Source organism: Rana temporaria, chromosome 3, assembly GCF_905171775.1.
Source record: "Rana temporaria chromosome 3, aRanTem1.1, whole genome shotgun sequence".
Lineage (NCBI taxonomy): Eukaryota > Metazoa > Chordata > Amphibia > Anura > Ranidae > Rana > Rana temporaria.
The window spans coordinates 99,673,768-99,698,773 of record NC_053491.1 but is presented as its reverse complement, the minus strand read 5'-3'; the positions used below and the strand labels follow the sequence as shown (position 1 = coordinate 99,698,773).

Below are 25,006 nucleotides of genomic sequence, written 5' to 3'. Positions count from 1 at the left end.
TGGCTCTCATATTAACTGCTTTTTATTTCTGTTACTCCTCTTTGTAACTATCGTATAGGTCCCTTTTTAAGGGGGACAATTTGAAGACCTTGTTAGTACTCAGGGGTTCTCGCCAATGTAGAGTGAGGGGTTACAGGGTAGTCCAGGAGTGGACTGATTTGGTAACCTTTATTAGGGACCCAGGGTTTGGAGAGAGATTTGAGTGGGCAAGAACCTCCAAACCCTGACTACTGTACAGGGACTTTGGCGCTGAAAAGGGGTTAACCCATCTACGTGAGTCCAGAAAAGGACATCACATGCATGACGTAGGGGTCCTGCGTGACTCCTTATGTTGTGATCATGCAATAAATTATCGGTTTGGACGCTACTTTGTGTCGATCCATGGTGTGCTGGTAAATATCTACTTTGTGACTTGAAACAGTATCCAGCTGGTTGTTGCTGCAGCACCCAAACTTTGACAGCTAATACAGGAACGTGTGCAAAGGGAATATGAAGTAGTCCAGAAAAGGAAACTCCGATTGCCTCTAAGGCCTCGTACACACGGACGGACTGTCTGCTGAAAAGGTCCGCCGGACCGTTTTCAGCGGACAGTCCGCTGCCGGATTTCTGTCTGATGGTTGTACACACCATCAAACAGAAATCCATGCGGTGACGTGGCCGTGGACCAGTTTCAGCGGACATGTTCGGTCGTGTGTACGGGGCCTAAGAGGTGTGGACTGTTTTTGAATGAAACTGCTGGTGACCTGACCTTTTGGATGCCTGGAACAACAAGGGACTTTAACCCTGCATGGGACACAGTTTTTGTGGGTGGTGAGCCATATCTTTACGATTGAACAATGTTTGTATGGACTATGTTTTTGTCTATACTGAAGAAAGCTATTTTTGTATTACCTGTTTGGAAGGAATGAAGACTAACTGCTTTTATCAACGTGCTTTGCTAATGATCTTGGGCTGCAATATCTGACTATTCTGTGGCGAGACGCCAAATAATTCCTTTTCCACCCTTCAGCACTGTAAAAAGGGTACTGGGCATGCAATCCTTTATATACTAAAGGACCCCAAGGAAAAATAAGGAAATAGAAATGCACATAACAGTACATCTATGTTATTATTTCAAACTGGAAACCCACCTTCCCCATTGGATCATCATCTTCCCCACCATGTACCCTGCTTTCACTATTCACCCCCAGCAGCTCCCTCCTGACAGGTCACCTCCTTTACCCTGCATCTCCCTTCTGGAACCTCGCCTGCTTTGCCCGCAGCTCCTTCTTTGCCTGCAGCTACAGCCTGCCACTTCACATTCCTTACCTGCAGTTTATGCCAAGCACTTCACCTTCACTTCCCCGAATTCCCCTCTTGACACTTAACCCCACCCTCATCCTTTTTTGCCAGGATCACCACTCCCTTGCAGAGGCCAGAAGTATTGTGCTCCCTTCTGTTCCTCTGTTCTATGGGCACTGCTGGAGTGCAGTTCCCGTCCTCAGACTACAACTGCCAGTTCTGCTTGCTGGCTGCACTGCATAGAACAGAAAGTTGCAGGCGGACAGATGACTCGGCTGCATTGACCCTGTACATTGAGGGGTAAACACTCCTGGTCATAATTCATCTCTCAGAGATCAGAATCGCACTCAAAAAGTCTGCGCTGTTGGGAGAAGGTGCAGCAGTGTGAATGGGTGTGTGATGGACCGTCGCTAGTTTCTTCAATGTTATTCATCGATGCCATATACCTATATGTAGATTGCTTAGCTCACCTCCATAAATGTGCTCTTGTTGCATAAGTATTTTTCGTTGATGCCATTTATGTATGTGGATTTTTCAGTTTCCGTATCTGTGTTTGTACTGTGAATGTGTGCAGATTGGAATTGTTTTTTCTCTTTCTTCCATGTGAACACATTGTATTTGCTTATTGCATATATGTTACACAATGAGACAACACAAGAGATGGAAATATTAGTGCACGCAAAAAGCATGTTGACTGATTTAGGTCTTAAAAACAATTGTTACTCTGTATAATTTATGTACACTTTAACAACCATGTTTGTTCATACATATTTACTGTGTTATACATTGTTTACCGGTCTCACAATGCAAGTCCACTGCCTTATTTAAAGCAATACCTTCTCTATGTATGTGACATCTTCTCAGTTGTGTACTGAGTAATTGCACTGAGCAACTTTGGCGACTAATTTGCATATCTATCTATATATTTTAAAAATAAAAAATGTAAGCGTAATCTACTAAGGGCCTGTTCATAATTCCCATTATGCTCAAAGCTGGTTTTAGTCCCCTTTCACACTTGTACGACTTGTCTCACGATTTTGGACTGCAAAATCGTATGACAAGTCATTCTCCATTATTTTCAATGACTACCATTCATACTGGCACGACTTTAAGTTGTGCCTACTTCAAAGTAGTCCTTGCACTACTTTGGTCCGATTTTGATGCCACTTACACAGGCATTCATTGAAATCGCGGCCGCGAATCGTGGCAAAATCACGTGACTTTGAAGTCGTACAAGTGTGAAAGGGGGCTTAGGGCGTGATCAGCTGTCAGTTCTCAAAAAACGAGCCGTAGTGGGTTTCCTTCCTTCCTTTTTTTTTTTTCCCTGTTTAAAACTTTATTCATGTCTCTGCACAGCAGCGTGGTGCATTGCGTTGCTGTGCGATGATCTGTGGCGTCTACCTCTCCGGGCTGTTTTGCAGTGTAAACTGTGAACACAGTCATATTCTGTGTCCTAGTGGTGACTGGTGTTTATCTAGTGTGGGGGGAAAAAGACAGTCATGACGCTGTAATGTAAACAAGCCCCAAAATATGAAAGTCGTATAACAAATGACTTTAAGGGCTCTTTCACACTGAGCGCTCCGTGTTCCTCTATGGAGCCGCGGATGTCAGCGGTGACATGCCCGCTGACATCCGACCCGCCAAAGTGTGACGGAGGAAAAACCTACTTTTCCTTCTGTCTGGCGGATCGGGTGAACATGGAAATACGGTCCGTGTTCATCCGATCCCCCCCATAGGAGGGAGCGGTGAAAAGACAGGGCGGTCCCTGCACAGTGTGCGGGGACCGCCCTGTCATCCGCCGGCTCAGCAGGGATCAACGGAGCGATCCCCGCTGAGCAAACGGAGGTGCACGGGGCGGATCATTACTGATCCGCCCAGTGTGAAAGAGGCCTAAATCCACTCTTTTGCAAGAAAAAAAACTTACAACTAAGTGCTCCATGCCAAGACAAGAATTGATACTTGCCTTTCCCACAATTCCCCCTTGGCTCTGTGGTTTCTTCCACTAACCATTTCAAGTGTACCAACACATAGCTCCCAACTGTCCCTGATTTCGAGGGACTGTCCCTGATTTGGAGCAATGTCCCTCTGTCCCTCATTCCTCCTCATGTGTCCTCATGCACTTTATATCTATCAAAAAGTGTTTCCCAACGCTAAACCTTTTATCTGATTTCTAAATTGCTGCATTTGTAAATTCCAAAAGCCAATATAAAGGAATAGTAGTGGTAAAAAATAACACCTGTGGGTTAAACCAATCTTGTTTTTTTGTACAATTCTCCTTTAAGGGGGCGTAGCAAGGGGTGTGTCCTATGCCTGCATACTTTTGCTGATAGGTGTCCCTCATTCCCATCTCAGAAAGATGGGAGGTATGCCAACATATGCTTCTTGTACAAAGAGTTTTATTGAAAAGGTACATCAATAAACAGAAAAGAATACAAAGAAAAGAAAAAAAACAGTGGTGGACACACCATAAACTATCAGACATCAGAACAGATAGTCCGTAAACCTGAGATTAATCTGGCTTCTAGGGATCCAAAGTGAGTCCAGAAGACCGGCAATAGAATGTTCTCCAGACAGGTGGCCTGCTAAATTAACCTAATGTTGGCTTAGGTAACATACCGGCTAACACGCCGGAGTAAATATAGAACTTGAAAGCAAAGTTGCTATACAATGCGCAACATTACAAAGAGAAAATAAAAAATAAAAAAATTAAGATAATACATAAAATAAAAAATAAAGAAAATAATAAAAAAAAAAAACCTCAAAATTCAAGCAGGCAGATAGCAGAGGACATCTGTTTTTTCAAATATAAAAGGAATAATGCATCCCGTGTCCAGGACCGACAGGACCAAGCCTGAGGGCCCAAGCCACAAAGAAAGGGAGGATGAAAAGAAAGAGAGTCAACTAGATAAGGAGTATGAGCAAATGGCAATAAAGAGAAAGAGGAAAAGAAATGGAGAAAAGAAAATAGAAAAAAAGAAAGAAAGAAAAATAGAAAGAAAGAAAGAGAGAAGGGGGTCCACGGGGCGGGGGGAACAGAGACCTATCAAAGAGCCAACATATGCTTCAAGGGAGATTTGTAATGTAGTCAGAGGCAGCAGCGACAAATAAACCAATGTGCCTTAAAGTGGACCGTCAGTTATTTTTTTCGTCTTCCCATCTATTAGATCTTCTGCCCTTGTTGTTTTTAACTTTGGATAGTAATTTTTCTTCTGACAGTAAATACCTTATACAGCCCACTTTCTGTTTCTTGTCTGGTCATTAGCCTAGGCTTATGTCATCATGCACAGCTTTCTCTCCACCTCCTGTGAGAGTTTGCCAGGAAGGGAGGGGGGATGAGTCATAAGAGGGCCAATGAGAGCTGTAGGGCTGGAGGTGTGTCTGTGTAAATCCAGGAAGTAAACAGGCAGCAGCTTCAGCTGCCCACAGTTAAAATGATTGCAGCCAGACTCAGTTGAGGGAGATTTCTGCAGCATATTTGGCAAGTACAGAATCACAGTATATATAAAATAATATGAAAAGTGGTAGGATGGAAGCTTCAGAATTGCAAAGATGTTTTTATTACAAGTCATGTGAGCGGACTGTAGTTCCTCTTTAAATAGTATCACATTCCCTGTGAAATAACCTGGGGTCCTTAGTTCACGATGATCCCCAGATCCAGTCATTTGGGCAAATCTTAGCAGAAATATTTTTGAATTGCAAATGAGCCTTCTTCGATTCCTTGAGGGACAGGTTATTGCTGCTGAGATGGTATCTATTCTAATCGCTTCAATTAGGGTTGTTCCGATACCGATACCAGTATCGGTATCGGGACCGATACCAAGTATTTGCGGAAGTGCAAATGCCCCCGATGCCTCATCCCGATACTCACACACCCCCCCCCCCCCCCGCAACGAATGCCTCCGACGTCATATACCGCAACAACGCCGCCGCCGCATGGTTAAACAGCGTGCGGGGAATATCACAGCTTTCATTTGAATAGCTGTAGTGTTTCGCGCCGCATATAGACACTCCTCCTTGCTCGGGATTGGACGGATCTGTCCAATCCCGAGCAAGGGGGAGTGTCTATATGCGGCGCGAAACACTACATATGTCTATATGTGGCTGCATATGTGGGGGGACATGGCTGCATATGTGGGGGGACATGGCTGCATATGTAAAAAAAGTATCTGTATTCGGTATCGGCGAGTACTTGGGGAAAAAAAGTATCGGTACTAGTACTCTGTCCTAAAAAAAGTGGTATCGGGACATCCCTAGCTTCAATATTAGAAGGCTTGTACCACTCAGTTTGATTTGAACCCTCTCTAATTGCAATCTTCTGGTTTGGAGTCTGTGCTGCAAGATGTTGACGATTTAAATAAAACCCACTCTGGGATATCCCACGCTCTGCAATGGATGGTACTCTCGACTGGAGACAAATGCAGGGCAAAGGGGCCTTGCAGCCATGAAGATTGGGATGAGGTATAGGACTATCCCTTTCAACGTCTTTTTTTTTTTTTTTTTTTTTTTTTGAGTGAAGGATAGGACTTGTAAAATGCAAAATGGTACCCCAGGTCAATATTACCATAGATAAACCGGGAAGAGTTTTTACCTCCTCCTCCATCGCATATTTTATGGAACTGTACTTTCATTCAATATTATTAGATATCTCTTCCCTAGTGGCCCTATTCATCCCAAAATTTCTGAAGTTCTTCTTCCTGCATTTAGTGGACATCTTGGTCCCATGGAAGCCCTACAGAATCCTACTGGGGCAATTGCTACCATAGTTCTAAGGTGGAAGTCGTCCACCCCCAACTAAGAATCACTGGATGTCTTTTGGTCAATGCTGTTTATTTTCTATGCAGGGTGACCAATAGTAGGGGCTGTCCCAATAAATTCCTCAAGGTCTGCGCTTCCCCTGGTTTGCATCTCCTGACTGGGCATTCTTGGGAACCCTCTTCCTCATTTCTACTTTGCATCATTGAATGTGGTTTTACCTTGGATGTTCCAGGCATTGAGCTGACAACAGTGCCCTCTATGTCCCCTGGCTTCCTCTTTTTGGCCAATCATTGTAGCATGAGGCATCCTATGCTGTTGTGCTTACCCCTTGCAACCTCCTGGGACTATCTGTTTCCCCACCACCTACATACATTTTTGCTTTGAGGATCTGCTGTTCTGTAATCTTGGTTCCTGATGTCATGTGCACCTATGTCTGCTTGTCATGTTTTGTATTTATAATGCAAAACTGTAATTAACTGAACTTTAAAAAAAATAAGCATATTGGTTTTCAGTGTAATTTGTCACATTAAAGCGGGAGTTCACCCTAAAAAAATGTTTTAACCTTAGATTGATGCTCATTTTGTCAAGGGGAATCGGCTAGTTTTTTTAAAATCGAAGCTGTACTTACCGTTTTAGAGAGCGATCTTCTCTGCCGCTTCCGGGTATGGGACTTCGGGTCTGGGCGTTCCTATTTTGATTGACAGTCTTCCGACGGTCGCATCCATCGCGTCACGAGTAGCCGAAAGAAGCCGAACGTCAATGCGGCTCTATGCGGCGCCTGCCCACCGACGTTCGGCTACTTTCGGTTACTCGTGACGCGATGGATGCGACCGCCGGAAGCCTGTCAATCAAAATAGGAACGCCCAGTCCCGCAGCCCATACCCGGAAGCGGCAGAGAAGATCGCTCTCTAAAACGGTAAGTACGGCTTCGATTTTAAAAAAACTAGCCGATTCCCCTAGACAAAATGAGCATGAATCTAAGGTTAAAAATGGTCATTTCCGGGTGAACCTCCACTTTAAGGGATTACTCCAAGCCTATCAATAGCTTGCAGGCATTTTTATTGATGTATCCATAGACAATGGAACCAACCATTGAAGGTTGCTGCAGAATACCTTGTTTTATCAGGCTTTAAACCACATGTAGTTGGAGCTGCACGATTCTGGCCAAAATGAGAATTTGTTATTTTTTTTGCTTAGAATAAAGATCACCAGGGGGTACTTATGCCCTTTTAGGGTTTATTCCTAGAATAACGATCACGATTCTTGCGGCGTAAAATCTTACACATTATACAAGAAAATTGGGCTAACTTTTTTCCCCCAAAAAATTGCATTTGAAAGACCGCTGCGCAAATACAGTGCGACATAAAATACTGCAACAACCACCATTTTATTCTCTAGGGTCTCTACAAAAAATATATATATAATGTTTGGGGTTCTAAGTAATTTTCTAGCAAAAAAAATAAATGACTTTAACTTGAAAACAACTGTCAGAAAAAGGTTTGGTGTTTAAAGCGGAGGTTCACCCTAAGCCCTGGTTCACACTGGGTACGATTTGGAACGATTTGAGATGCGATTTGACATGTCAAATCGCATCTCAAATCGGCGGCATTTGCCGGCAATTGTCGGCAATGGCACTGTCCTAATCAGTGCGACGCCGCATCTGCGATTTCAAAAAGTAGTTCCTGTACTACTTTTTGCGATTTCGGCCGCGATTTACATTAAATTGCGGGCGAAATCGCGGTAAAATCGCGCATTTTACCGTGATTTTGAATTCGCAGCAATGTGAACCTAGGCTAAAACATCTTTATACCATTAAATCCAGCATACCTCCGACATGTACAGTATGCTGGTATTTTTTTTTTCCGCTGTACATACCGTCTTAAAGTTCTTTTTCACCCGGGTTCTCACTACCGCCGGGAGTAGGCATTCCTATGAAGAGGCGTAGATGATTGATGTGCGGATAAGGCGCGTCACGCGTTCCCGAAAATATCCGAACTGGGACTCGGCTCTATACGGCACCTGCGCAGTCAGCTCTACACGGCTCCTAGTCTGTGCGCAGGCGCCGTATAGAGCTGAGTCCCAGTTCGGATATTTTCAGAACGTGTGACGCACGTTAGCCGCACATCAATCATCCACGCCTCTTCATAGGAACGCCTATTCCCCCGCGGGAGTGAGATAAGAAAAAGAACTATAAAACGGTATGTACATTGAAAAAAAAAAAAATACCAGCATACTGTACATGTCGGAGGTATGCTGGATTTAATGGTATATAGATGTTTTTTAGGGTGAACCTCCGCTTTAAGTGGTTAAATGTTCCTAATTTACATACAGAAGTGTATCCCTTTTGATGTAAAAGACAAAATGATACAATGTTTAGATTTAACATTCCACTGATAGTGTTCTAAAACTTGGCAGACTGCCCAGACTTTGACTTTTGATGGCAGAGAGCAGAGAGAAAATTCTCTGCATACCAAAGATTGGAAATAGTTTGTCAAGATCGCAACAGGGAAAAAATTGCGATTTAATGATTCTTGATGATTAATCGTACAGCTCTACATGTAGTGGTACCATGCTTTGCAACTGTGCGAGTAAAAACATGGGGCAGCAGAGTGAACCACCGCTTTCAGTGGGAAATGTTAAATCTGACAAACCCTGAAGTGTGTGGGAGAAAAAACACTGTTCCGACACAGCGGTGCGAGTGGCTAAACAGGCAAGTAATAATAATTTTCTTAGTTGGGAGCCCTTGGTTTAAAATTCTAACAGAGTTGCTTTAAAGTGACTCTAAATTCCAACTTTTTATTCTTCAAAAATAACAAACATGTTATGCTTGCCTGCTCTGTGCGATGGATTTGCACAGAGCAGCCCCAATTCTCCTTTTCTCTGGTCCCCCAACGGCGCTTCTGGCTCCTCTCCACGCCGAGTGCCCCCATAGTAAGCCGCTTGCTCTGGGGGCACTCATGTATTCTCGCCCCTGAGCCAGCTCTGTGTGTCACACCCCCCGCTCCCTCCTCACTGGCTGTCATTGACCGCACCAGTGGCTCCCACTGTTGAGCCTTTGCTCTCGTGCACAGCGCTGGATCGAGATCCGACTCTGGTAAGTGTTTGGGGGGGGGGGAGCTGCTTCCCGAAGGTTCTTTTTACCTAATGCTTGGAGGTAAAATAACCTCCTGCCTTTAGAACCACTATTATAATAACCTAAGGATCAACACTTTTTAATAAGCACTCTGTGTGCCCTTTAATAGTAATATACTCTTTGGTTTATGATTTATTGTTAATACATTTTTAATGATTATAGAAGCAAACTAAACTAGTCATTTGTTTTTTGTCTTTATCAGGAATTGTTTTCCCATTTGATTTTCCACGCCTCCCTGCGAAAGCCAGACGCCCATTATCACATCTGAATAAGCATCCAAGCAGCTTTGAAAATTCTTCTGTGGAATCTTTACCTGGGAATGACTCAAAGAATGACTTTGATCTTCAGTTAAAAGTTCAAAACCAGCAGGGGGAGTTGGAGAGACTGAGGCAGGAACTGAACAGCCAAAAGGTTAGCTGTGTGTGTGTGTGTGTGTGTGTGTGTGTGTGTGTGTATGTGTGAGAGTGTGTGTATGTGTGTGTGTGTGTGAGAGTGTGTGTATGTGTGTGTGTGTGTATGTGTGTGTGTATATATATATATATATATATATATATATATATATATATATATATAAAATTTATATTTCATTGCTTGTTTCTATTTATCAAGTATTTATACAGCATCAGCGTACCATACAGTCTTTTGTTTTGTCGAGTGCATAGAATCCATTGGTGTATGTCCCATTACACCCCACAGTTTTGTTCACACTATGCATGGTGACCCATTTTTTTCTGCAAAAGGAAAATGCAAATCACTGCTGGGGCACATAAAAAAAATCAATTGTTTTCTAGGTTTCTTGTTGATATCACAACGCTGGTGTGGTGTAGAAAAAAGCAGACATGCTGGATTTTTCTGTAGTGCACTGCATATGGTACTACTTGCTGTGTGAAGATGTGACACTTCAAAAAAAGTTATAAAAATATAAAAAAATAAACACTTATTGTGGCCCCCCCCGTGGGACCTCACACAGAAACTAGCGTACATTGGAAATCGAGGTATGTGGTCTCGTGTGAATGAACCCTTCATGTCTCTTTAATACAGACCACACCTGCATTCTTTCAGGATGATTTTGGTTGAAAAACGCATTACATGGTGGAATATTTTAGCATGAATACCGTGTTTTTCCCGAAAATAAGACCTACCCTGAAAATAAAATCTATCGTTATTTTCCAGGAGTGCAGCAATATAAGCCCTTCCCCAAAAATAAGCCCTAGTTCAAAATGCTTGTAAAGTCCTATAATCCACTCTATTACAGTAGTATATAATGTACAATGTGTGTGTGTTTCTGTAATATAATTACGGGGGAAGAGAGCTCTGGCAGGTCACAGAAGTGCAGAGCCGCGTTATAATGTAGGTATTTGGCACAATTATATTACAAAAACACTCACACATTGTACATTCTATACTACTGTAATAGAGTGGATTATACGATTTTACAAGCATTTTAACTCGGTTCCTACTGTGTCTTTTCTTGCCAAAATTAATATAGGACCCAGGCTTATTTTCGGGGAAACACGGTAGCAGTTAGGATGTGGAGAGGCTGCAGAAAGTGCTTTACATTTTGACACAGTTTTTTTGGGGGTGGGGACCTGATTTCACCCCCTCCTTCCCCTGCAGCCTTCTGGGACACATCACAGGTCCCAGAAGACTGCTAGACCAATCAAAGTGCATCGCGGCTCGAGAGTGTACAGTTGGAAGGCTAAGGTTTCCCTTTGTGAAGATGCTGGTGCCTGCACTACAAGGCCAATTGAAGAATATGGAAAAAAAATATGAAAGGTGGCGCTAAGCATATGCAAGGGAATATATAGTATATATCATGAACCAAAATGCAAAAAACGCATATTATGTTGAACATAGCAAGCTAAAAAGTCCATTAGTGATAGGGTTCCCAACACCAAAAATTGATTTTAAATTAAGCTTCTAGTTCTTCCACCACAGGTGCTCAATGGAAAGGTGGCCACATGTGTTTGACCCCCTTTTGCACGGTCAAAAGTCCCACCGTGTGTACGAGGCATTATAAATATTCTGCTTCATTATCAATGACTTTTAACAACAGAAAATTAAGTGCCGATGTCTAGATAGAAGTATATAGACAGATGTTTGGTTCATACTGGTAAATTGCTGAGGGTCTCTCAAAATAGGCAAAATCAAAACTTTGTTCCAGGAAAAAACTATTTGTGCAATGTTGAATTTTGCTAAGAAAGTTACATTTTAGGAAATGTGAGCCGAAGCAGTGTCTTGTGATTAGGGGTCAAACCAGTGGAAATATTCAGCCATTCATCATGTTCATTTGTAAGGATTTAGCAGAGATGTAGTTCTTTCCCCAGCTGGATGTTGTTAATGTCTGGATGCTATAAATAGCTTCCCGATCATGTGAGTTGTGTGCGTATCTCTTTTTCCTTTTGGAAGTGTTCAGGATTTTACATGTGTTTAAAGCATAGTCTCTCTGATCTTGTGACATCCATAAAACTTTCAGCGGTGAAGGCAACCAGACCCAGCTGTAGAAGGGTTTTGTATGTGTGGTTTTATGTGCATTGCAAAATTCCTATTCTGGGTACACTTCGAATTTAGTTCCTTCTGATGAAATGCATCAAACGCCAAAGTACACTTTTAGGCCTCGTACACACGATAGGTTAAACAGAGGACAACGGTCTGATGGACCGTTTTCTTCGGTCAAAACCGATCGTGTGTGGGCCCCATAGGTTATTTGACCATAGGTTAAAAAAAAGCAAACTTGCTTTAAATTTAATCGATGGATTCCTAACCGATAGGTCAAAACCGATCGTTAGTAGGCACGACCATCGGTTAAAAATCCACGCATGCTCAGAATCAAGTCGACACATGCTTGGAAGCATTGAACTTCCTTTTTTTTAGCACGTCGTTGTGTTTTACATCACCGGTGTGTAGGCGCGATGGACCATCAGTCAGCTTCATCGGTTAACCGATGACAACGGCCCATCAGACCGTTCTCATCACATGAACTGATCGTGTGTACGAGGCTTAACAATAAATTACTAGAAGATGATTTCTGATTGGCTGCTAAAGTTTACTGCATGTTTCACATTGCCCTTTGTCTCATTGAATGCTCCCCTGTAGACCTTTTTCTAGGACTGTGACAATATTTACACAAGGGGTCCTAAAACTTTTAATAAAAGATTCCGTTTACTGACCTTCACACTGTTGGAGGGGCAAAATGTATTTATTGGTAGTAAAAATTGCCCCTGGGTCCGAGATCATTACGAGTTAAAAAAAAAATGCCTTGGTGTATAAGTGATCAATAGAAAGTAAAAATGCACAGCATTGTTTAGTGGGAGGAAGGTTAGTGCCCCATTGTTGCTATCCATCAGAGGAATAGTGCCCTATATTGTAGTCAGTGGGAGGAATAAAGTCCCACCATTGACAGAAATAGTATTTGGTATCCGTGGGAGAAATCGTTTTCTATGCCTCTCTGTGGAGAAAAGTGCTCAATTTTTTGGTGTTAGTGGGATCCCCCCCCCTCAGAGTTGGTGTTCAATGATTACTAACCTTTGTATATTTCCATGTCCTACATTGCTCCTCTACTGGCCACATGACATCATGGCCATAACCATGGGCCGTCTCGTACCTCACCTGGGTGCCTCTGCCAAACCGTGCCACCTGCCCTCCAAACCCTTCCAGCAGACTGATGGCTAATACCAGCCCTTTACCCCAAGCATCGTACACAGGCAAGATGAGGTGGAAAAACTAAGGAATATTATTTATTGAACAGAAACGCAGGTTTTTTACACCCGTCAGGAATAGGGGAAGTCACCACATGAACAATGCAAACAGAAATCCAATCCAAATAACAGCTAACGGTGATCTAATTAAATAGTAATCTAATGATCAGCTAGGCACCTAGACAAGTCTTACATAGTCGGGTTGAAAAAATACACAAGTCCGTCTAGTTCAGAAAAAAAAAAAAACATACAATTCCATATACACAATCCTATACACAGTTGATCCAGAGGAAGTAAAAAAAAACACCAGCAAAGCATGATCCAATTTGCTACAGCAGGGGATCCCCAGCCTGATCCCTCAAGCGGCAATCGCATATTCCCTGGATCAACTTTACTTATAAATGTTAGTTCCCAGTTATATTATGTATGCCTAGGAAAGAATCCAGGCCTTTTTTAAAGCCATCTACTGAGCTGGCCAGAGCCACCTATGGAGGGAGGATATTCCACATTTTCACAGCTCTTACTGTGAAGAAACCTTTCTGGATTTGGAGATGAAATCTCTTTTACTGTAGAGGTAAAGAGCGCCCCCTTGTCCTCTGTGATGACCTTAAAGTGAATAACTCAACACCAAGTTCACTATATGGACCCCTTATGTATTTGTACATGTTGAGCATACCCCCCCCCCCTTTTAATCTCCTCTTCCCAAGAGAGAATACATTTAGTCCCTCTAATGTTTCCTCATAGCAAAGAGCTCCTCCATGCCTCTCATCAGTTTGGTTGCCCTTCTCCACACTTTCTCTAGTCCCTCTCTTTCCCCCTCTCTTTCCCCCTCTCTTTCCCCCTCTCTTTCCCCCTCTCTTTCCCCCTCTCTTTCCCCCTCTCTTTCCCCCTCTCTTTCCCCCTCTCTTTCCCCCTCTCTTTCCCCCTCTCTTTCCCCCTCTCTTTCCCCCTCTCTTTCCCCCTCTCTTTCCCCCTCTCTTTCCCCCTCTCTTTCCCCCTCTCTTTCCCCCTCTCTTTCCCCCTCTCTTTTCCCCTCTCTCCCGGAGTCCAGACCTCTCAATACAAGAAAGGACTTTGCTCGCTTTGGAAACCCCAGCTTGGCATTGCATGCTATTATTAAGCTTATGATCAACTAAAACCCCCAGATCCTTCTCCACTGCGGATCCCCCCAGTTGCACTACCCCTAGTATGTATGATGCATGCATATTCTTGGCCCCCAAGTGCATAACTTTACATTTATCAACAATAAACTTCATTTGCCACATAGTTGCCCAATGAAATGGTGCATTGAGGTCGGCTTGTAAGTTGGAGACATCCTTTAACCACTTAAGACCCGGACCATTGAATGAATGACTTGTATAGCGCTACACATGCGAACTGAATCGCCTCTGGGCGCTTTTTGCAGCCAGTGTCTTCCTGGCTGGTGTGTTCATTTACCCCGTAGGATCTCGACACACTTGGGACACACAGTCGTACACACACGTATATACCGGGCAAATTTGGACAGGATTCAATTAACCTACCAGTATGTCTTTGGAGTGTGGGAGGAAACAGGAGTACCTGGAGGAAACCCACGCAGACACAGGGAGAACATGCAAACTCCAGGCAGATGGTGTTGTGGTTACCATTATGCAAGTAAAGGACCGGGCCCCTTTTTGCAATTCGGCACTGCGTCGCTTTAACTGACAATTGCGCAGTCATGCGACGTGGCTCCCAAACAAAATTGGTGTCATTTTTTCCCCCACAAATTGAGCTTTCTTTTGGTGGTATTTGATCACCTCTGCACGGTTGTTTTTTTTTGCGCTATAAACAAAAATATCATATATATATATATATATATATATATATATATATATATATATATATATATATATATATATATATATATATATATAATAAATTTTTTTCCCCCTCAGTTTAGGCCGATACGTATTCTTCTACATTTTTTTTTTTGTTTTTGTAAAAATTGCAATAAGCGTTTATTGATATTTTTGCGCAAAAGTTATAGCGTTTACAAAATAGGGGCTAGTGTTATGGCATTTTTATTAATAAATTTTTTTTTTTTACTAATAATGGCGGTGATCAGCGTCTTTTATTTTTTTTATTTTTCTTTTCGTGACTGCTACATTATGGCGGACACATCGGACACTTTTGACACATTTTTGGGACCACAGCGAAAGGTGCTATAAAAATGCACTGATTTCTGTGAAAACGGCAGTGAAGGGGTTAACCACTAGGGGGCGCTAAGGGGTTAAGTGTGCCCTAAGGGAGTGATTCTTACCGGAAGGGGGCATTGCTGGACTGTGACGTCACTGATCGTCGTTCCCTATAACAGGGAACAGACGATCGGTGACAAGCCACCGAGAAGAACGAGGAAGGTTTGTTTACACACACCTTTCCTTGTTCTTCAGCTCCTGTGACCCGATCGCGGGACATCGGCGGCGATTGGGTCCGCGGTTCCCTGCGGGCGCGGTCACGGAGCTTCGGGTCGCGAGCGTGGCGGCTCGCGGCTGGGCCCTTCAAGGGCAACGTACCTGTACATGCCTGTGCCCAGCTGTGCCATTCTGCCGATGTATATCGGCGTTGGGCGGTCCTTAAGTGGTTAAGGATGTTGTTCCACTGCATAGTTTGGTGTCATCTGCAAAGACGGAAATGGTACTTTAAATCCCAGGCTCTATATCATTTATAAAGATATTAAAAAGTAAGGGTCCCAACACTAAACCTTGGGGTACACCACTGATAAACCTTAGACCATTCAGAGTAAGAATCATTAACCACGACTCTCTGAATTCTGTCTTTTAGCCAGTTTTCTATCCATTTACAGACTGATATTTCCAATCCTGTATTCTTTACCTTACACATTAGCCGTGTGTGGGGAACTGTATTGAACACTTTTGCAAAATCCCAAGTATACCACGTCCACAGCCACCCCTCTGTCCCTGTTTTACTTGCCCCCTCATAATATGAAATCAGGTTTGCTTGACAAGTCTTATCAGTATGACTTACAATCCCAGAAATTTCGCAGCCCAGACAGTCCGGCAACAGTTCCCCAGCAAGAAGACCCAGGGCTGTCCAAACCTCATTAACCAGCTTTCTTTTCACATCCATCTTTTCACTGAGTTTTTAAGTTGGCAGAGACCATCGTGGCTTCCTTGACTGTTTAAATGTGGTAATAACATGTCATCTTGCATTATGTAACAGAACATCTTCCCGAACGCTCATATCTCCCTCAAATGCCAGGACCCATAGTCAGTAGGCAAGAGACTACCCTGCATTCCCCTCCAAAAGCCCTTGTCCTGGTTGGGTCTATCACAGCTCTAGGACATTGCCAAAGACACTCCCAGCCATTACTGTTCATCCCCACCATCACAGGAGTGAGCTCTCAAACCCCTAGTGAGTTCCATCGCTGAGCTCCGAGGTAGGAAGGGATGATGCCATCTCTCTGAAGCCTGGCCAGAAAACTCTCAAAAGGCCTACACCTATCGCAAGGGCATTATTTATTCTTATTATAATGGAGGTCCATCAATGAAGCTTTTACCTTTTTTGAGAGACCAGAGCGAAGCAAACTGTTGATGCCGTGGAAGGAAATCTGTCTCTTATAACGGTGGTTGTCAATCAATGAAGGTTAGGGCACACCTATACCATTTGCACATGGTGAAATGCATTCTGGAATCTTTGTTCACTTGCTATGGTTTGAACTTTGACTCCTTTGGTGAATGTTGGGGGGTAAAAAAAAACAGGAAGTTTTAGTTTTTGGCACAAAAAAGACTTTTCATTGTGTTTTTCTTATTGAAAACATTTTTTTTTTTGGACTGGCATATGAAAAATGATTTACACATGAATTTTGTTATTATCTATGTTGACTATAATCCATTGCTAATCACTATAATGTGATACATGGGTCCTTATGCAATTTATATGGTATGTAAAAATCCTAAATTTGTCAGTGGCGGCTGGTGCTCCATTTTTTGGGGGGCAGCAAAACAACTCAACTCATTGTTCAACTTTGGTCAATGCTGTATATTTTTTTTTTTTTATCTACATCCACCCCCTACTTGAATTAGCAGGTTTTTTTGGTAAATATGAATTAACCCTTTAATTTCTCCATGATGCTTTTATTAAAAATGCTCTTTATTAAGAATTCCGAGCTCCATCTTCAACTAAGCAAAAAAGAATAGAAAAAGCCATGTTAATAAAGTACAAGCTCTGACAAGGAAAACATCTTTACTTCAATTACGCAATAATATGCATATTCGCCTCTCTGCCAACTACAAAACAAAAGTAACAAGTCTTAACTAGTTTTATTTAGTGACTGCTGTAGCATACTTGTTTTAAAATGGGCCTCTTTTTTTCTACTTTTCTGCTCATTTTTCCCCCCCTTCCTTTCACACTATAGGTGATTTTCTTTTTCAAAAACACCTATTTTTTTTTTTTTGTAATTTGCAAGGGCATCTGCCTTTCTCTGCTAGGTGCACGTGACAGTCACCAGCCGCTCGCAGCCTCCTTGGATGCTCACACCATGCATCCAAAGAGGTTTTTGGGCAATGTACTGCTGATGTGAATGCTTCTTTGAGCATCAGGTGCAGGACAGCTCCTGATGCAAGCAAAGTAGATGTTGGCAAAGGACCCAGCATGCAGCAGATTGCAACAGGACGATGCTGGATGTGTGAGTATGTTTTAAGAAAAACCCTACAGGGGGGGGACGTGAAGTTTCTCTTTTTTTAATTTTTTTTTGGGGTTATATTGGAGGTTTTTCTTGATTATAAACACAGGTATCTGCTCCCTCCTCCCCCCTTGAAAGTGCCAAATGTGACACCGGAAGGGGGGGGGGGGGAGGATTCCAAAAAGTGGAAGTTCCATTTTTGGGTGGAACTCCGCTTTAAAATATTAATGGCAGATTTATTTATTTTTTGAAATAACAAACACGTCATATTTATCTGCAGCCCCGATCCTCCTCTTCTCGCGTCCCCCTTTGGCTCTCCTGGCTCCTCCCTTCTGCTCCTCCTGATTCACTGCTCTGTGTCCATTTACACCTGGCCCCCGCTCTCTCCTTATTGACTCACTGACTGTGATTGACCGTAATGGACCCCGCTGTTGTCTCAGCCAATGAGTAGGAAGAGAGCTGGGAGAGCCGCTGCTTTTGTGCACATAACTGGATCAAGATGGGGCTCGGGTAAGTATTTGGGGGGGCTGCTGAACACATAATATTTTTACCTTTATGCATGCTGGGGCTGGGGGGGGGGGGGGGTCATGGGGCGTTAAAAAAAAAAAGAAGGAACAGGTTTGCTTAAGTATTTGGGGGGGGGGGGGGGTGACTGCTGCACACAGAATGTTTTTACCTTCATGCATAGAATAGAGCCTTTACAACAACTTTGAGATCTGTTCAGCCACTTGGAGTTTGTAGACAGAGGCGACTCTTTAATTGGGCAAATTAGACGGTCGCCTAAGGCCTCGCACTCACAGGGGCCTCACGGCCACCTAACTTACCCCAGTTTTGAGGGACAGGGGACCTTAACGCTTCCGCTGCTGTGCTCAGGCAGCGTTAAGAGCCCTGACACAGGGATGCTGGTGGCCCCTCTCCTAACAACCAGTGAATATCGGTGACACCACCCTTTGTGATGTCAATGACCCAGCATGCCCTCAGTCAATGACGTCACAAGGGGGCGGGTTCACCAGGTGACATCACTTCGCCCCTTAGTTATTAAAAAGCAGGATCTGGGGGCCACCTTGTTAAAGGGGGCTTCCAGATTCCAATAAGCCGCCCACCCGTAGACCCCCACAACCACCGGCCAGGGTTGTGTTGAAGACGCTTTTCTTCCTGAATTATTTTTCCCATTATGGGCATGAGTGGGGCCCCATGTCAAGTTTTGCCTAAGGCCTCACAAAACCTAGAGCCGCCTCTGTTTGTAGAGGTTTGTGGACTCCCTTTATGACATCACTGATTGGCTAAGTGTTGTCACATGGAGTAAATCACATGCTCTTCCATACTTAAAGTACCAGAGCCTCCTTCATCTCTCGGTACTGAACAGAATGGTGTGTGAGGAAAGGTGAGTATTTGCCGCTGGAGACGTCTGGGATTAAAGTAGACCTGTTACTTTGTTCTTAATGGTTAAAACCCAGTTTGCTTTAAAACTACTTCTAGAAACCATTGAAACATTCCGTATGGATTTACATTGTATAGCTGTGATTTTCTACAGCCTAGTTTTAGATTTAGGATGTTGGCAGGGGGTATTCTGATATATAAAATGTGTACATACGCTTATGTGTAAATATATGCTTTAACATCATTTAACATCTATTAGTGCTCTACAGATTGTCTGGTTTTCTTGTATTGATCTCCTTAAAGCGGAGGTTCACCCAAAAATCAACTTTCTGCCATTAGATCCAGCATACTGCTGACATCTGCATTTTGCTGTTTTTTTTTTTTGTACCTATCGTTTTATCAGCCGTTGTTATCCGGCTCAGAGCGGGGATTCCTTCAGGGTATAGGCTTTCCTAAGCCAAGCGGAGTTGATTGACGTACTGCTAAAGCGCGTCACGCCTTCCGAAAATACCTGAAGTGACGCTCGAGTGTTTACGGCGCCTGCGCAGTCAGCTCTACGCGGCAGGCGCAGGCGACGTAAACACTCGAGTGTCACTTCGGGTATTTTCGTCAATCAACTCCGCTTGGCTTAGGAACGCCTATACCCGGAAGGAATCCCCGCTCTGAGACGGATAACAACGGCTGATAAAACGATAAGTACAAAAAAACAGCATACTGCAGATGTCAGCAGTATGCTGGATCTAATGGCAGAAAGTTGATTTTTGGGTGAACCTCCGCCTTAAGTGAGTTTTTGTAATAATAATTGTAATACATAATTGTTTTTTTCTTTTATTGCCAGGAACTTGTAAAACTTTTGCAACAGTCACTGAGGTCATCGCAGTACAATAAATACCCTTCTAGTCCAGTTAGTGAAGGGGCGTCTAAAGATTGCTTGCAATTGTTACAACAAAAAGACGATGAGATTCAGGAACTGAATCATCTGCTGGAGAGGAAGGAGCAGGAGAAGGAGAACATTCACCAACAAACTGAGGACCTTAAACACAGCAGGGAGAATTTAAACGAACAGCTAAACATGATGGTGGAGACCATACAAGCAAAGGATGAAGTGATCATGAGGTTATCCAGGCAGATTAGTGACTATGAGCAGTTCTCTCCTTTATCCAGCAAATCCTCCGAAAGTCTGACATTTTCTAACAAGGACCATGAAGACCTGAGCCGGTTACAAGTACGTACCTTTTCTTCTGCGTGGGGGGCAAAAATACAAAATAAGACTGGACCTATGGGTGAACCGGGTGGATAACCCCTCCCCACCCCCCGAGGGTCGGTCCTGTCTGGTCCTCCGCCTCCTTGCCTATCGCCTCATTTTAGAGCCCAACTCCAGGAAATTTTTTAAAATCCATCCTTGCTGTGACCCCCCCACTGGAAGGGTTAAATTCCATTTTAATCTAGGTGTAGAGATTTACTCCTTTCTCCAGCGCTGTTCTACGCAGCCTGCTCTGTAAGCTGTGATTGGCTTCAGTTGCACTCCAGCCACCTCACCCTACCCTACCATACATGGTTAAGATCCCTGTGTTATACAAGGTGATGTCAAGGCTCCGCCCACAGAGTGGAGCTTTGAGCGGAGGAGGAGAGCAGTGGAAGGGGTCATAAGGTAAGTAATAGAGCCTCTTCATCTCTCCCTTAGATATGAGAATTCAGGCTGCATTCACACCTAAACGTTTCAAAGTCGTGCGTTTTGCCATATTTTTTAGCATGATTTTTTTGCGATTTTTGTTCTGGTCCCCAATGTAAAAGGCAGAAAAATGCCCGTAATCTGCCCCAAAGAAGCTGATTTTTTTTTAACCACTTAAGACCTGGACCATTATGTAGGTTAAGGACCTTGTCCCTTTTTTGCGATTCGGCACTGCGTCGCTTTAAGTGACAATTGTGCGGTTGTGCGACGTGGCTCCCAAACAAAATTGGCGTCCTTTTTTCCCCCACAAATAGAGCTTTATTTTGGTGGTATTTGATCACCTCTGCGGGTTTTATTTTTTTGCGCTAAAAACAAATATAGAGCGACAATTTTGAAAAAAATGAATGTTTTTTACCTTTTGCTATAATAAATATCCCTCAAAAATATATAAAAAAATATTTTTTTTCCTAAGTTTAGGCCGATACGTATTCTTCTACGTATTTTTGGTAAAAAAAATCGCAATAAGCGTTTATCAATTGGTTTGCGCAAAATTTCTAGCGTTTGCAAAATAGGGGATAGTTTTATTGCATTTTTATTAATATTTTTTTTACTACTAATGGCGGCGATCAGCGATTTTTTTTTTTTTTTTTTTTTTTTTTTTTTTTCGTGACTGCGACATTATGGCGGACACATCGGACAATTTTGACACATTTTTGGGACCATTGTCATTTTCACAGCAAAAAGTGCTATAAAATGCATTGTTTACAAAACGTTTGTAAACAAAAATAAAATGCATTGTTTACTGTGAAAATGACAATTGCAGTTTGGGAGTTAACCACTAGGGGGCACTGAAGGGGTTAAGTGTGACCTCATCTGTGTTTCTAACTGTAGGGGGCGGGGCTGGACGTGTGAAGTCATTGATCGTGTTTCCCTATATCAGGGAACACACGATCAATGACAGCACCACAGTGAAGAACGGGAAGCTGTGTTTACACACACCTCCCCCGTTTTTCAGCTCCTGTGACCGATCGCGGGACACCGGCGGCGATCGGGTCCCACGGCCGCGGTCACGGAGCTTCGGACCAGGTCGCAGGCACGCGACCCACGGCTGGGCACTTAAAGGGGACGTACAGGTACGTGCCTGTGCCCACCTGTGCCATTCTGCCGACGTAAATGTGCAGGAGGCGGTCCTTAAGTGGTAGCTTAAAACTGTACTATAGGGCAAAGTCGGCAAAGAAAATGTACTTCCACTTTAAAGTACCTAGTCAGAAAATCAACTTTTTTCGCTAGGCATCTTGTTTTTTATTTCCTCCCGTTTCCTATTTATGAACTTTGTCAGTTCATACAGGAAATGCCCTTTTGGGTGTTACTAGTCGTTTTATAATCAGGGAGGAAGGACAGAGTGTTGTAAGTCATGACGGCCAATAAGAATGCATTTTCCTGTAAACTAAAATCTGGTTACTGCCATTTTGTTTTGTGTGCTTTATCAGGCACGCCAGAAGGTGGATAAATGCTGTTGCATACCTGCAGTCCCGATCCTGCATGTGTGATCACTTTCAGATAAATCAGTGATTTGTGATATTTTGTATTGGGTAGGATTTTCAGTGATGATGCCATTATATCTGTATCATGTTTGATGGCTATAGTGTAGTTTTGTACATGTAATTGCTGAAATAAACATGAATGGCGGTTTTAATGGCGCACACATGTTTATTCAGAGTGCAGACACTTCTGGGCTCATCTTAGAGAGCAAGTAGCAGTCATTCAGAAAAATACATTTCAGATCGACCTTTTTTTTTTCTTTTTTTTTGTTTGCCATTTCAATAGACATGCCGTCATTTCCTGATCTGTTTTCAGCTAATAAAACAGATAAACAGATCAAATGGTTTTCTTGCGTCTAAGGGTAGCCTTATGGTTAGTATATTGCAGTTAGGCAGTGTGCTTTCATATTATCACTGTGTTAGATTCATAGGTTCGTTTGTATTTCAGTCATTTTTTCTAAGGTTACTCAACAATAAAATAACAAGCAAGATTATGGATTAAAAAAAGAGGAAGTACACTTCAAACAGCAAATATAATATTGTGAAATGTTGGGATTTTATATTGTTGTGTGGTTTTCCAAAGATCATCCAATGGTAAATGTAGGATTTCAGTTTGTCAAAGAGGATGGTTGTTTTTTCACCACAATATAGCAATTGTTTGTTTAGCTGCAGTAAAGAAAATGTTGTAATGGGAGATTTTAATACCACAGGTTAAAGGATAAGTTCACCTTTTAAAAAAATAAATGAATAATAAAAACCTATATCTTTTGCAGGTAAAGGAATGTGCATTTATTTAAAAAAAAATTTTTTTTTTGATTGGGCACCTTGAAAGCATTGCACCCACAATCAGCAGATCATGGGTGCAATGCAAGGCTATTGCAGAGTCTCAGTGTAAGCTGCCTGGTCGCACATCATACAACGTACAGCCAAGCATTAACGCACGAACAGGAAGCATCGATGAACTACCACAGCACTCAACAGTGCCATAGTGGTTCATTGAGAACTACAAGCCAACAGCCGCAAAGGCTGCTGAACTTGTAGTTTTCCATTCACAGAACTCTGTGAATGAATGACACGGCCTGTTGAGTGGAACCCTGCATGGCCACATTCTTTGCAGATTGGGGGGGGGGGGGGGGATCCCCAGCTCCCTGTCAGAATGGGGAGTAGGGGGGAGTGTGGGGGCTGGTGGATTTGTAACATGTTACAACCTGAATATGGGTGTAATATGTTACAAAAGGTGAACTTATTCTTTAAGGTAATAACTTAGTAGGTGTCGGTAGAAACTTTAAATCTTAATTGTACAGTACTACAGGCAAAGTATTCATAGACCCTGAGTAATAGACTCGTACCTTCAGGTGATTGGGCATTGGTAAAGCTTTTGGGGATGTGCCCACTGGATGCCCCCATGACTGTACCCCACTCTGTGAGTCCTATGTTTTTGCTAGTGTTCTAAGGTGATGGATCTCTTCTCCCTTGAGGATAAATCACTCTTTAGATTAACTTTAACTTAAGCTTAACTAGTTTATTATTTTGATGTTTTGATTTCTAATTCTTCAGCTCTTCAATCCTCTCCTTCACTGCCTTTTACCATCCAAAAAATAAAAGTAGTGCATTTGGATCAGTGCAATGTCAGTGAAACCTTGGTAGTTGTATCTGGACCCCACACCGTGGGACTGGGCACAGCCTGAATGTTGCTTTGGGCACTGGATCCTGCACAGGCACTCACCTTGGCACTTATTGCAACGCGTTGTATTCAGTCACAGGGTGCTATATAGGTCCAGGACCGTGGTGCACTACTTTGAAACCCAGACCCTGAGGACCATATGCACACCATGATGGGTGAAGCTAGGACTTTAATATACAGTCCACTAAGTGGACAGGTAAGTCTAGGGCAGTGGTTCTCAACCCTGTCCTCAAGTACCCCCAACAGGCCATGTTTTGGGCATTTCTCTAAGATAAAATAGCTGTCCAAAATGCCAAGCCATTAACTCTGATTTAAAGCAGCTATGCAAGATGAAGGAAAATCTGCAAACATGGCCTGTTGGGGGTAATTGAGGATGGGGTTGAGAACCATTGGTCTAGCTCACCCTGTAGCTCTCACCATTACGGTAAAACATGGGGCTATGTTTAGAAAGTATTTGATCTTAAAGTGTACATTTTTTAAACTTGGTGCTAAAATTCAACCTCTTAGGCCGCGTACACGCGACCGGTCCAAACCGATGAACACGGACTGAAGTTCAGTTTCATCAGTCCAAACCGACCGTGTGTACGGCCCATCGGACTTTTGTCCTTCAGACCGAAGTTTTAGAACTTGCTTTAAAATCGAACCGATGGATAGTTGACCGATAGGTCAAAACCGATGGTTAGTACGCAAAAGCATTGGTTCAAAACCCTTGCATGCTCAGAATCGACACATGCTTGGAAGCATTGAACTTTGTTTTTTTCAGAACGTCGTGTGTTTTACGTCACCGCGTTCTGACCCGATCGGTTTTGAAAACATTGGTGTGTGTACGCACATCAAACCGTCAGTCTGCTTCAGCGGAGAACCGATGAAAACGGTCCGTCGGACCATTCTCATCGGATGGATCGACCGTGTGTACGCGGCCTTAGAGCTTCATCTCGTATGGACGACCAGGCAGGTATTACATCATACTATTGGTCGCACAATTTACCACCCCTTCCACATCTGAGGATTAGAAGTTCGTGATATTTGGGAGGAGCCTTTTTTTGGTCATTTTTACTTTTACTGGCTTACCTTCCCCTTTAATAATTGAAGGCAATTATCTTACATCTCTTTTTCAAGCCCACATATCGGCCTTCAATGTATCTACCATATATTACATTACAGAAGTTGTAACTGTTTCAATAAATTAACACTATTGT

The 25,006-nt window shown here is 43.0% G+C and overlaps 1 protein-coding gene across 3 annotated transcripts in view; it reads left to right on the top strand.

The window, feature by feature from the left end:
* Nucleotides 1-25,006, top strand: part of TBC1D2B (TBC1 domain family member 2B) — a 94,374-nt gene that overhangs the window by 39,007 nt on the left and 30,361 nt on the right. For all 3 annotated transcript variants that reach the window (XM_040343085.1, XM_040343087.1, XM_040343086.1), the window contains 2 exons: nucleotides 9,372-9,580; nucleotides 19,749-20,135. In XM_040343085.1, the coding sequence (XP_040199019.1) occupies nucleotides 9,372-9,580; nucleotides 19,749-20,135 (596 nt within the window). The remainder of the gene's footprint in view (nucleotides 1-9,371; nucleotides 9,581-19,748; nucleotides 20,136-25,006) is intronic.